The sequence below is a fragment of the Telopea speciosissima genome, chromosome 2, assembly GCF_018873765.1.
Source record: "Telopea speciosissima isolate NSW1024214 ecotype Mountain lineage chromosome 2, Tspe_v1, whole genome shotgun sequence".
Lineage (NCBI taxonomy): Eukaryota > Viridiplantae > Streptophyta > Magnoliopsida > Proteales > Proteaceae > Telopea > Telopea speciosissima.
In genome coordinates, this window is record NC_057917.1 from 12,220,138 (window position 1) to 12,234,478 (window position 14,341).

Genomic DNA, 14,341 nt, shown 5'->3' on the forward strand with positions numbered 1-14,341 from the left:
CCATTGGCTAGAATCCTCCATATTCACAAACCTTCTATTTTCATTCCCCCTTCATAACTTCACTTCTGTCCATCAAAATTACACCAAACTTGCTGCAGATCACCCACTCCACAAGGCCTCCACTCGATCCTCATTGGAGCCCAAACAAAGTGCTGGTTTGTGAGATAACCCTTAACCTTCTATTTTGGTGTTGCTGCCATATCTTCCAATTCAATCATCAGAATCAAGTGAGACTTTCAGCAGTGCTTCTACTCCATACAAGCACCAATCTACTTGAGTTTGATCCCTTTCCAGTGGCTGGTTTGGTTCTTATTTACTAATTACTAATTCTGATTTTGTTTCTAATTTGATATTCTGCTGCAACCTATCATCGATCCTATTGTAGAGTGGTTCTTAATGAACCCCTTCTACATTAGTTCCATTAGAGGCTATACAATATAAGATATTCTACATAGAAGATTCAATGGAGGTAAATCTTCCAAACTAAGCCCTAATGAAGAAGCTTTTTGGGATTGTTGTAGTGGATTGAAGCCCTAGCAAGTCTGCCAAATTTACTTCAAGCCCTACCTTGTTCCTTTTGTTTCTCTCATCCCATATTCCCATCACCATTTGGAGTGGTACCAGCACCGTTAGAATTGCCCAGGGGTCTTCTTTCAAACCCCTAAGGACTCAGTTTGTAATGCCCCAAAACTTGAAATCTAATTGTCTTCACATTTATTTCTGTCCAGGGATATTTTCATAATTTTATACCTCGAGGGAAAATTCGTAAATTTACTACTATCTTTTCTTGATGCCTTTATGAGTTGAACCTTCTTAGTAATCTTGTTTTGGTTGGTATTATGACTTATATGATATTTTAAAAACATTTTATGAGTGTCTAGTTCCTTATTTAATTAGATTAGAAGAAGAAGAAAAAGAAGAAGAGGAAGAAGACCAGGTGAGTGCATTTTTTATTTCTTTTTTGTGCAGTCCACTGTTGAGTAGGTCGTGTACTAGTACTTTATGCTATGGGACATCATGTGGGAGAGATTGACGGGGGTTATTTTTCTTAAGGGAATAGGGGACTAATTTAGGATTTAGGCTATGCATTTAATGGTATGCATATTATGTTGTAGGGTTGTGATTCTCCGGTGTACGTGGATCATAGAGGACTGATTTTGACTTGACTGCGGACTGAGGTAGGTGGATTTTAGTGAGAATACTTCACTGTGTGTGTGTGTGGCATGATAAATAGGTATGCTAGTATACATGTATTTTTAAGTGTATCAATACCATGTTGTTACCATGCACTGTACATGATGAATATGTATGTTGGATTATATGTGATCTGTTAAGAGTATTAACTCCATGTTATACTATGTGCTGTATTTATACATCTGCTGGAATTTGTGCATAATAGAGGATTTTAATTTTTTCTATTTCCATGTGATGCTGTGACATATATATGAATATAAATATTCTAAAATACACTAATGTAGAGATGTTAAACTAAGCTTAGATATCTTGTGCTGTTGTAACTTATTCTGTTGAAGAAATACATGTACCGTTAAGTGTATTAATCCCGGGTTGTTACCATGTACTGTGACAATATCAGTACATTAAAGACAACCAGTAGTAATAAGAAGAAGAGGAACAAGAGATCGATAAAGAGGGAGAGACAGAAGATGAAGAAGCCTGCCCACAGTTTGTATTATGAACAGAATATCAAACCATGGGGAGGGGAGGATCTACTTATAATGAAAAAAATATGATGTCCACCAACAAATAAACCGACTTACTTAACTAGCATATCTAACTACTCAAAATACCCCTCACTAACATAAACAATAACAAACAGAAAATAAACATAAATAAGACAAACTGAGACACTAACCTTGACAGTTTACTATTAAATTGCTGATAAAATGTCAAAATATTAGATCAACAGAATATAATTCTGACTCATGTTTCTAGAAAATCTTGAAGAAAAGAAACCGAAATCTTGAATCTAACTTGTCTTTCTCTGTCAGGTTGCATCTGGTGAGTTTTTTTGGACCAGATCAACCCATTGCCTTGAAATTATTGGAATCTGAAAGATCGATCCATGCTCTTGAAGATATAGATTTTGAAGTTGTATTATATAATTGTATTGAACTAGATCACTTTCTTTTTTTTGATGAATTACATTTTTTTAAAAAGGTAGCATGCAAATAATTTAATCGACACACTGATATGACTATCAGTTGAATGAACAATATTATAAACAAAACTTAATAATAGCTTTGATAAAAATAAATATTGTTTATATTTAGAGATACACTTACAAATGCACCTTAAAAGCTATAAAGTAAAATATAGAAAATACTTGTAACAAGGAACAAAACATGAATACATAACCATTAGCTGGTTCAGTAATATGTATCAACATGATTGCTGTGAATGTCTAAGATCCCCCTTTAATGAAACAGTTATTATAATCTGTTTTTGTAAAATCCTTAAGTATATGGGTTCATCTGTCTTTGTTTGATGGCAGAACTTTGTTAATATGGGTTATTACAGAACAATTAAATCGATTATTTCCCTTTTGCAACTATTTATTGCTTAATTTGGAGGACAATCTTCATGAATATTTAGAAGAGGAGAACAATTAGAATCCCCCCCCCCCCCAGTAAAAAAATTAATAAATAAAGAAACAAAAAGAAAGAAAGAAAAGAAACAAGTATGTACACCATCCTAAAGTCAAAAGATGTACATTTTTTTCTTCTCTTCTGACCATACGAGCCCACTGGTTGAGTTTGAAATTATAATTTATAATAGTGACAATTATTTTTCCAAGCACGTCAAAATGTTGCAGTCATATGCAGGAGTTCCTATGGAACTAGAGGACTCCTTATATCTTCTTTAAGGGAGGTAAATATCGGCATCAATCCTTGTGAGGTGTTCCAGGATGCATAATGGGCTCTTCTAATTCGAGCAAATCCTCGTGGTCCTGGTTTGAACGAGCTGACTTATTAAACATAAATGGGTAGATATTTGCTGAGCAGGTTTACAGATTTTTTTTAAACATTACTCAGGTGCAAAGCATAACTTGCCTCTACTTCACTGTTTGTTATATATATATTCTCTAATCCTTTTATCTCAAATGTTAATCAAGGGAAAAGCTCTCAATGCCGTTGCATCTCATAATGTTAAAGTGATAGTCATTGGCAATCCTTGCAATACAAAGTGAGGAAAAAATCTTGACTTGAGATTTATCTATTCACTGATTCTTCTTATTTCTGGATCCTACTGCATTTCATGTCCAGCGCTCTCATATTTTTGAAAAATACACCAAATATACCTGCAAAGAACTTCCATGCTTTGACTAGATTGGATGAGAACAGAGCCAAATGTCAGGTAGACATAGTCCATGAAGATTTCCTTCTGGAAATATTCTTCAATTATGATTACCACTATTAAAAAATGCCATACTATGCTTTGGTATGATTTGTGCTGTTTGGCCTTAAAGCAGGTGTGTTTTACGATAAAGTGTCAAATATGACAATATGGGGAAATGACTCTACTACTCAGGTTTTTGAGTAGATTGTATAGAAAAGGTGCAAAAATCTAAGAAATGCCCATGTGGTGCTTCTTTAAGGAAATATGTCATTTAAATTTATGCAGGTTCCAGATTTTTTAAATGCCAAAGTCAATGGAATTCCAGTGAAAGAAGTTACAAAGGACACAGAATGGTTGGAGAAAGAGTTCACCAAGAAGGTCCAGAAGGTAAATGTCATAGAATAGGGCTAATCATATGTTGCATGTGAACTTTTAATTACTAGGAGAGAGAGAGATAACAGTTTTGCAGAGAGGAGGCGTGCTGATTAAAAAATGTGGAAGATCCTCAACCACATCAACTGCTGTATCAATAATTGATGTCATAAAGTCCGTCATCACTCTGACACCAAATGGTGATTGATTTTCTTTGGTGGTGAGCTCATTGGTTTTTTGGAAAATCTAGACAATTTTGTTGCCTCTTCTTTTTTTTTTCTTTTTTTTTTTTTTTTTTTTTTTTTTTGTGGTTCTTGAAAACCTATGAGAACTAGTCTAAGGTAAATTCCAACTCCAAGTTCTCATTGATATTAAGATCAGCAGAAACATGGTTCTTCATATACTACAGGTCCTACCTTTCACACAATTTAGCTGCCTTAAAATTTGGAAGATTTATGTCCAATCTTACATATTACAGTGCAATTTCAGGTTTATACCAATGGAATCATATGATATAGTAGAGAGATATTGTTTTCAGCTTGCATGCAGATCAGATGTGAGTTCTGTGTTTGGTGATTTAACTCCTAATGATGTTTCTTTTGCTTAAATAAATATTTGGATACTCTCACCAATCAGCTTTAATGTTCAAGGAAATGGTGAGTGTGAACCTGTGAAGGATGTGATCATTGATGACTTCCTTCTGGAGCGTATAAAAAAGGCTTGCTTCATGGACAACCATCATGTGGCATTCATCTGACATGTGATGCAATTCTGCCAATATATTGCAGACTAAAAAGCTGAGTTAATTGCCGAGAAGAGATGTGTGGCCCATCTTACAGGGGAGGTAAGTAGTTTGGTAACGAGTAGTTATAAAAATTCGAGAGTGTTACTTTCTTTGGTGGGTTAATCAGTGTAGCATTACAAAATTTGCAATATGATGTGCTCATGCATTCTGTGACCTACCAGTGGACACGATACTCCCTGGAGAGCAATAAGATTGATGTGATGATACTCATTCTCCCAGAAATGCAATAGAAGCTACCATAATAGAAGTAGAATTGCAGAGCAAAATATTATACCATAAGTCTGCTGCTTGTTTTTATGTACAATAGATATATGAGTATGCAGTGGTTTTGATTTGTCTAATGATTTTGAATGGTGCCGCTTGAAGCTGGTCTGGTATCACTATTTTTCGATCCACCAATAAGACATGTCTAAATCAGTTTACATCTAGATACATTGTGTGCTTCTATCCTTTTCTATACAAGTCTTACTCTACAATTGTTGAATGGGTTTTCATGATGACAAGGATTTTGCATGCATCTCTCCTGCTTACGGATATAATTTAAAAAAAAAAATTTGCAATTCAAGAATAATTCTTAGAAAGGGACAACTACTCTTAATCATAGGTAGGATAATTTGTAATATCCTATCAGATTGTTTTTCAAGGTGACCTGTGCAGTGAAACTAACCCTCCAACACGTACACCAATTTATTTACCGTATATATATATTCTTTTACAATGTTTGCATTTCTGCATTTCTATTAGATTTTGGATTCTTTGGGCGGCTGCGTATGTATCATTGACGTTAAAAAAAAAATAAAAAAATAAAAAATTTCTGGTAAAAGAAAGTCAATGATTATTTGGATCTTTTGTTAGTTTGTTAACAGTTTTACCTATAAATTATTGTCATTCATTTAATTAGACATGGAAATATTTCTCCATAATATAGCAGTTTGTCTGTGATACTGCAGGAGTCCACATTGCTGTACGTCAGCTTTGGACAGCTGAGTTTCAACTTAGCTTCATGAAACAAACTTTTGAAAAAACAAATTATTCATTTGAAATATAAAGTGGCAACAGATTATATTAGTTATGGCTGTAATACTATGGTTTTTGATACATTTAGAATTTAGTATCCATCTTGGCTAATACACATAACTTAGAGCATTCATGAAAGATAGTGCATAGATAATCAATTGCATGTGTGTCTGCCCCTATGTGCTTGTGTTCTAATGAACTCATCAACTGAGCGAAAGAAAAAGAAAAATATAGAAAGAAGAAGATAACATGTTTAAGCCAATCCTGTGGTAACCAAAGTTGATGAAAAAAGTTGTAATTTTATTTTTTTGCCCTGTTAATATAACACAATTCTTTTTCCAATGACGGTAAACGCCTATCATTTCACATGTGAAATTGTGTGCAAGAGAATGCCAGTGCTTAAAATTAAATAATGAGAAGTTACTTTCAAATTATTTTAAAATTTTTTTTACCATTAGTTTAAAGAACTTCTTGGTATATGACTAAGGGTCAATCAGAAGAAGATCATAACTTCTCAATTCACCATTTTGGTTACAGCAAGATGCACCTTTATTTAAATCACTACTAACAACATATTTAGTGAATTTCAAGCTTTATTGGGATATATGGATCTTAGTTGAATGTTATAGGAGGCTCGTCAGGAGATTGTGCAGGATTTGGGCCTGTCGGAACAAGCCGGTTAAGCCCAAAACTTGTTGGAGGCTCATCAGGAGATTGTGCAGGATTTGGGCCGGTTGGAACATGCCTTTTAAGCCCAAAACTTGATGGAGGCTCGTCAGGAGATTGTGCAGGATTTGGGCCGGTTGGAACAAGCCGTTTAAGCCCAAAACTTGATGGAGGCTCGTCAGGAGATTGTGCAGGATTTGGGCCTGTTGGAACAAGTCGTTTAAGCCCAAAATTTGATGGAGGCTCGTCAGGAGATTGTGCAGGATTTGGGCCGGTTGGAACAAGCCGTTTAAGCCCAAAATTTGATGGAGGCTCGTCAGGAGATTGTGCAGGATTTGGGCCGGTTGGAACAAGTCGTTTAAGCCCAAAATTTGATGGGAAATTTGATGGAGGCTCGTCAGGAGATTGTGCAGGATTTGGGCCGGTTGGAACAAGCCGTTTAAGCCCAAAACTTGATGGGGGCTCGTCAGGAGATTGTGCAGGATTTGGGCCGGTTGGAACAAGTCGTTTAAGCCCAAAATTTGATGGGGGCTCGTCAGGAGATTGTGCAGGATTTGGGCCGGTTGGAACAAGTCGTTTAAGCCCAAAATTTGATGGAGGCTCGTCAGGAGATTGTGCAGGATTTGGGCCGGTTGGAACAAGCCGTTTAAGCCCAAAATTTGATGGAGGCTCGTCAGGAGATTGTGCAGGATTTGGGCCAAAAGAGACACGTCTCTTAAGCCCAAGACTTATTGGAATAGATGGACTTGACTTTAACAGAGGAGGCTCTTCAGCGTTCAGGCCAAGAGAAGAAACCTTTTTTATCTCAAAACCTACAGATCCATGAACACTTACCAAAAACAATAGTAACTTCACTAACAGAATAAATTTTAGCAAATTCGATCTTGACAACTCCATTGTTTGTAATCTTCACAATGTCTCGTATAGGACAACTTCCTTTATATAATTTCATTCTCACACACTCTAGATTCTTAGTATGTTTTCTTTCCTTTTTCGTTTTGGTAAAGAATATCTTTTCTCTTTATCCTACATTAAATAGAAAAGATTACTTCGAGTAATAGAAGAAATCTTCACTCACACTAGTACTCCCCCTGTTGAGACCTAAGCAGAGATTTACTGGTAAGTATCGTATAAAGAATATCGTTTTATTTTGATTTTCTGGGTAAAGAATATCTTTTTATTTTTATTTTCATTTTCTAGGGTAAAGAATATCTGTTCTCTCTAATCTACATTTAATAGAAGAAGATTACATCTTAACAAGATCTAGAATATCTTTTTTGTTTTTTATTTCTGGGTAAATAATATCTTTTGCTCTCTAATCTATATTAAATAGAAGAAGATCCCATCGAGTAATAGAGGGAAACTTCGTTCACACAACTACTCTTCATGTTGAGACCTAAGGATTTACCGATCCCAATATAGATCCAAATCTGACGAATATACCCTCAATTTTAATTAAAAATTGGATTTTGTTACCTTTTTACCTCTGGTATGTAGCGAATCACCGATCTGGAATCGGCCATGAATTGATACCGGCTTCTGTCGATATTAATACGACGATCAAATACAATTGCTAAAAACATGGACCTGAGAGGATCTTCTACACCAAAAAAAAGGTGGTGGTGTTGATGGGAGAGTATCTTTTACTTGATGTGATGCCAAAAAGAAAGAAAGATAAAATCTCTTAAAATCTCTCTCTTCCAACCAAGGATTTAGTTAAATGTATTGGACCCGATTGATATCGATTCTGATACGAACCAATTGTATTGGGATGATTTCAATACAAAAAATCACATTTTGATTGTATTGATCAATATGTATCGGTGTTGTATAGGTATCGATCACCATAGATACTGATACAATCGATATTGCCGATGTGATACTGATACCAAAATCCATGTTCTCAACACCTTTCCCTTCATTATCCAAATGATCTATCTGGTCTTGACAAATAATAGTTGCAAATGAGTGGGGCCCATTGTATTTTCTTTTAACTATAAACAAGGTGTGCTATCTAGATATACCAGTCTAATTGGCTAGACAAGAAAATCCATTTGCCTTATTAATAAGGGAAGAAGTTTTTGTTGGTGGTAGCGGAAGCGGTACGGTACCGGATACATAATAAAAATTATAGAGACAAGATTTCAATGAACACATGTGATATTAAATCAATCACTGGGATAAATAGGTTACCTAGAATGCATTGATGGCATGTTCTTCCAAATGAATGCAGTACAAAAGTATGATCACTAAAGCTTTGCTCCAATTTCAATGGCAAAAACCCTAGCATGAGGGAGAAGAAGATTTTCTTTTTCTCTCTCAAGAACTCTCTCAATTGGTGAGAATAATTATGTTCTCTCTAGGGTTTGAACCAAGCCTATCTTTAAATAGAAAATCCTTAATCAGGATATTACAAATCAATGATTAAGATCATATCAAGTGGTGTGATCCTTAAGGGTAGCTTTTTAAGTTGTCCATAATTACACAAAAGAAAATCTCTATGTTTATACTTTTTCTTAATTACACAAAAAGATATCTTTACAAAAGATGTAACCTGAAAATCTCTTATGGTAGAAACTTTAATTACACGTTCTCCCCATACTACCAATATCCACAATGCAACCTCACAAGTATGAAAACAAACATCCCACCAAAATTCCAAGTGCACTGTATAATTAACCGTGAGTATTAGGACCAATGATCAATCAAATTATTTGAAACTTCTTTCAAATAATAATATCTAATATTACCGAGGTCTTGGATTTTCACCCTATCGAGGTGTAAAACCTTATTGAGGAACACTCTCATTCACGCATATAAATCATACAATGAGCGTCCAGTGTGTAATCAGTCTTTTAGGAAGACATCAATCATTAGGTCACCGCAATTGCATGAATTATAAACGCAATAGTGTCTCTCAGGTATAGGAAATAATAACTACCAGAAATTCTCCTTGCGAATAAAATGGCTGTAAACCAAATCGTAAATTCCAACGGATCAATGTTCAACACAATTTAGTGTTCACATTATATTTCCATATTAATCACCATTAGGGAAATATAATGTAGCAACCCTAAAATGGAATCCTCAAGGCTGTCTATAGTTGTGAACTAACAACGGTAAAAATAGACAATTGCATATTATCAAAAGAACCACAACAAGCAAATGAATATGAAACTGTATTAATTAATTTAATCATATTAAATTGGATTTGATGAACACAAACTTCAAATACAATTAATTCAACAATTTCTCATACAACAATATATTGTACACTCTCTCACATGTGGCTTAAGCAATTGGTATCAAACGATATGTCACCAATCAGTTTCAGTATCATACCAGCATCATCGACACCAATACTGATTACTTAAACCATGTTCTCACATGGGTGTTTTCATTACTTTTTTTCTCCTCCTTTTCATGGTTTAAGTAATCGGTATCGGATCGCCCAAATTGGGTGATTTGTATCGGAATCGACAGAAGGTGATACTGATTCCGAGGCAATCATGTATTGATAGATCAGTATGGACCGAGGGTAAAAGAGTAAAAATCTAATTTTTTAAAAGAAAAACAAGAATAAATCCATCCGACCCGACTTGATTCAAGGTGATTCGGATCAGTATCAGCCGAGACTGATCCCGATACTAATTACTAAAACCATCCTCCTTTTATCAAATGAGTTCCATGTGGATGGTGCTATTCCTCACCTTGCCACTGTTATGACGTAGGGGATTCCTCTCATTAGCAGCGGGGAAAACCCTCTTCTTGATTCATTGTTAATAAATATTTTTTGGGAGAGGATTCTTTGAACAAGCAGGGTAATTACACCCTCTCACATTATTTTATGGGAAAATAGTTTCTGTGGGGGAGCATGGTGCCTGTGCCCACACACATGAGTGGCAAAATGATTGCCCGCCCCATGAAATGCAAAATGACCCCCTTATGCTTCTGTGTGTACTTTCATTGGCACCCTCACGTGCGTAAGGGCCATGCTCCCCCATAGGAAACACTTTTTGTTTTTTAAATCACTGTTTAAAACAATTGATACAATAATGAATATGAGGAAACCACGCTGTATGCCTGAGCCTCATAGAAACATTTCTCATTCTGTTCAATAAAATTTTTTTGGCTGGTAATCGGACATGGTGGGTGGTAGGGGTGTCAACTGGTCGGGCTTGGTTGGGCCTAGCCGGGCCTCACCAATTTTGCAGGCTGCATCGTGTCCAACCGTTTTAAGTATTTGGGTTGGGCCTGGACAGGCTCGATCAGTCTTAGGCTATAAACGGTGCAGTAAAATCGGGCCTTAATCGGATTTTGGGCTTGTTTAACTCTAGTCAATCTTTAAACGGGCTCTAAACAGTGCAGCCCTCAAATATGCACATCAATCCAAGCAGGCCAGTTACGCTCAGTGTGGTCCATAATTTATCATTTCTCCAACCCAAAGCTGGCCACTTACCTGAAGAACCAATTGCACCCTCATTTTTAACCAACTCAATCATCTTCTAACTAAGTTCATCTGCACCATTGAGCAATCTGACTTTGGAAATCAAACTAATGATGCAGTGGGAAAGCCAAACATTCTTAAAGGTTCATAATCGATCGGGCCTTAACTAGGTAGGGTAGGTCGGGCTCGCAACTGGTCGGTCCGGTCTGGCGCGACAAGCTAGAACCCCACACTGTGAACGATTTAAGACCGACAAGTTTAATATTTATGTTTTTAACCCTATATCTTTTCCTCCAGTGTTAAAATTCTACTTCGAAACCAAGTTCGGGGATGTTCACCGTCACTTACGACTTCAAAGCTGTGTAACCTACTTTAATCTTACTCTTATCATTTTTTCTCCTCCTTTTTTATGATTTCATTTCAATTTCTGTTTTCATGAATTGATGCTGTGATCTTTTCGGTATTTTGCATTGGGGTTGTTTCCTTTTGTAAGCTGATATGCTTTGACATTAATGTCATCTATATTACTAGATTACCTCTTTTATCTCCCTGGTATGCTTAAACCCATAATTAATTATCATTTGTCTAGCTTTATGATCGATTAGTGTATTGATATAACTGACGTACCCCTCCAGTTCTGACTTCATTTTAGTATAATTTCTTTCAAGGAGAAGTACTGAGTGGAGGTTCAAACATGGACTCATAACCTCCTCAAAATGAACTATATTGGGTGCTTCTTTACCTGGTAATTAACTAGTGTTTTACCCATAAAATGCTTTAAACTAAGCCTTAACCCTTATATGAATCCTGTTCTGCACGCCATTCAACTATATCCAGAGCTATACTTAAATTTATGCATCTGCAATCAATAGATAAAAAAGATTAAGGAAAGTTGATTAAGATTGTTTGGTCATGTTTCAACAAAGATCATCAGTGCTTCGCTACTGCAAAGGAGCAACGAAATGCAAGTTGAAGGTTCTATAAGGAAAAGTCATATGGCATTCATTTGAGAACATGTGATGTAACTCTGCCATTATATTGCAGATTGAAACTGAGTTAATTATCGAGAAGAGATGTGTCGCCCATCTTACAGGAGAGTAAGTAGTTTGGTGACGAGTGTGGTTATAAAAATTCAGAGCATTGCTTTCTTTGGTGGGTTAATCAGGATAATGCAATAAAAAAAAATTTGCAATATGATGTGCTGGTTGCTAAGGTAATGCATTCTGTGACATACCTGAGGACACAAGGATCGTGATCTTCTACGGCGCCACTGCCCGTAGCGGCCTGTGCAGCCCAGACAGAACGCCGCACACAATGTCCGCCTTACCTTACCCCTGTCTGAACACCTTTCCCGAGCAGGGATAAGGTGGACATTGCACATGGTGCTCTGTCTGGGCCGCATAGGCCGCTACGGGCAGCGCACCGTAGAGGATCTGTATTGCTTCTTGGAGAGCAGTAAGATTGATGTGATAGTACTCATTCTCTCTCATAAATACAATAGAAGCTGTCACGCATTGGGCTCCTCTGTAGTGCGACAGGGAGTGTAACGCACCATTCGATGGTCCACAGTGCTTGGGCACTCAACCCAACACACAGATGGGGTGTTGGGCTGCGTGCCTAAGCACGTTGGGGCCGTTGGGCTGTCGGATGGTGCGCTACACTCCTTGTCGCGCTACAAAGTACCCAAATCCAAGCTACCACAAGGGCAGCATAATTGCAGAGTAGAAGGTTGTACCACAAATCTGCTGTTTGTTTGTATGTACAATAGATATATGAGTATCTTGTTTGGTGAAGAATTTAGTTGCTGGAAATAATGCAATGGTTTTGATTTGTCAAATGATTTTGAATGACATTGCTTGAAGCTGGTCTGGTAACGCCATTTCTCGATCTTCCAATGAGACATGTCAATCTCTTTACATAATAGATACATTATGTACACCTATCCTTTTCTGTAGAAGTCCAACTCTTCAATTGTCCAAGGGGAAATTATCAACGCCACCCCCTAAGGTTTGTTAATAATTTAAGGTACTCACACGAAGTATAATATCAACCGTTACCCAGATTTTAACAGGATTAACCTATGAAATGCAATTTACCAAATTACCGTCTACACTAAAACCAAACAAAATTTTTTTTTTGACAATTTGACCAAATGTGATAATCTGCTGACATCACTACTTAACAATCCTGATAAGTTAATCAATGGCTTAAACCACCATTACTCCTTCTCAGCCATCCAAATAGCCTAGCGTCAACTGTCCAATTTTTGTACACTTACTCATTTGAATCAATCTCATTTGGAAAATTGACGAAATGTGATAATCTGAAGCTTGACGAACAAATTGTCATGTTCTTCGCCAACCTTTCAGATTCTCAGTAAAAATATTCAGGCAAATCGACAAATGAACAGAAATCTCGGAGTTCGAATAAACAAAGCTAATCCTAAAATAATCAGTAAATAAATACCTGGATAAAAAAAAAAAGGGTTTGGAGGTGGAACTCGACTTCAGAGAAGGAGAAAAGTTGCAATTTGCAAGAAGTTACCTCTCAGATGTATGCTCTCTTTTCAAATCGTTTTTCAGAAGTAGAACCAGAAGAACAGATGTAGTTGCAGGAAAGAGTATTCAAAAATCTCCTACCTTCGTCATCTTTTGCTCTCTTGGCATCTCTTGGTTCCTCTATAATCTGGATTTTTCTGCCTCGGTTCATTCCCCCTTCAAAAATCGTGAGAGCCATAAAGATTTTGCTGAGAGGGGTAGGAGGAAGAAAGATGTGTTTGGTTCTTTTATTTGAAAGGGTAGAATAGGTAGTTCATACACTAACAAGGGCACATAAACCGGACCGATATAAATGTGGTGTGGCCTCAAAACCACTCAAGCTCAGCCCCTCGGCTCCCAAGAAGTGACCTCATACGAGGAAGTGAGCCCGACTCTATTTACAACGAGAACCCTCTCTTGTTTAGACCATGTTTATGCAATTTTCCCTATATTACAAGCTTCCCTTGGTTGCAAAGAAAGTAAATGGAAGGGAAGTGAAATCAAATCAAAGCTAAAATGACGAATTTTGTAATCATTATCTAGCATGATTGTATAACAAACTTTAAAATATTCCTAATATGGTTATTAAATTTTTTTTACTACATTTACAGCAAAATTCGTTGGTTTTAAGGAAGAAAATAAAATTCCATTTGAAAAGTATAATTATGTATTTAATTAGATTTGAAGGTAGTTATACAATCATGATTGTAAAAATTTTCACTTTTCTTAAATTTGGTTTCCCTTCCCTTTACCTGCATCCTCCCACGAGAATTGAGCTCTTCTCAAAAGAGCCCAGCACACCCAAGGAGCATCTAGCCGTTGGGCTATGCTGCACACATCCCTAGGCATGCACCTAGATGTGTGGAGCACGGCCCAACCCTTGGATGCCCCCTGGGTACACCCTGGGCGCTGGCCTCCCTAGAGAGGAGCTGGATCCTCCTCACGAGCGGCCTGTGGTGACTGTTCACTGCATCATTGTTTGTGGGGTGTTGGGTGGACCTGGTTTAGGCTGGGCCATGCACATATCGGGCTTCATTTTAAGACCAAACCAAACCCAGCCCAGGTAATCCGGCCCTGGATACCCCTTGTTGATCCCCTAGACTACGGTAAAAAGTGATGACGAGCTACAAATGTCGCCGG

General features: G+C 36.9%; 2 protein-coding genes across 2 annotated transcripts; one reads left to right on the plus strand and one right to left on the minus strand.

Moving 5' to 3' along the window:
• Window positions 1-3,038: 3,038 nt before the first annotated feature.
• LOC122650454 (malate dehydrogenase [NADP], chloroplastic-like) lies at window positions 3,039-3,937 on the plus strand. The gene is made up of 4 exons (XM_043843868.1): window positions 3,039-3,375; window positions 3,475-3,549; window positions 3,643-3,744; window positions 3,827-3,937. Exons 1-4 carry the CDS (start codon window positions 3,277-3,279, stop codon window positions 3,935-3,937), a joined length of 387 nt encoding a protein of 128 aa, XP_043699803.1. The 5' UTR covers window positions 3,039-3,276.
• Window positions 3,938-6,163: 2,226 nt separating this feature from the next.
• Window positions 6,164-10,719, minus strand: LOC122650455 (proline-rich proteoglycan 2-like). The gene is made up of 2 exons (XM_043843869.1): window positions 10,677-10,719; window positions 6,164-7,029 (listed from the first exon to the last, which is right to left on the minus strand). The coding sequence occupies exons 1-2, from the start codon at window positions 10,717-10,719 to the stop codon at window positions 6,164-6,166; spliced, it is 909 nt and encodes a 302-aa protein (XP_043699804.1).
• Between the last annotated feature and the right edge of the window lie 3,622 nt (window positions 10,720-14,341).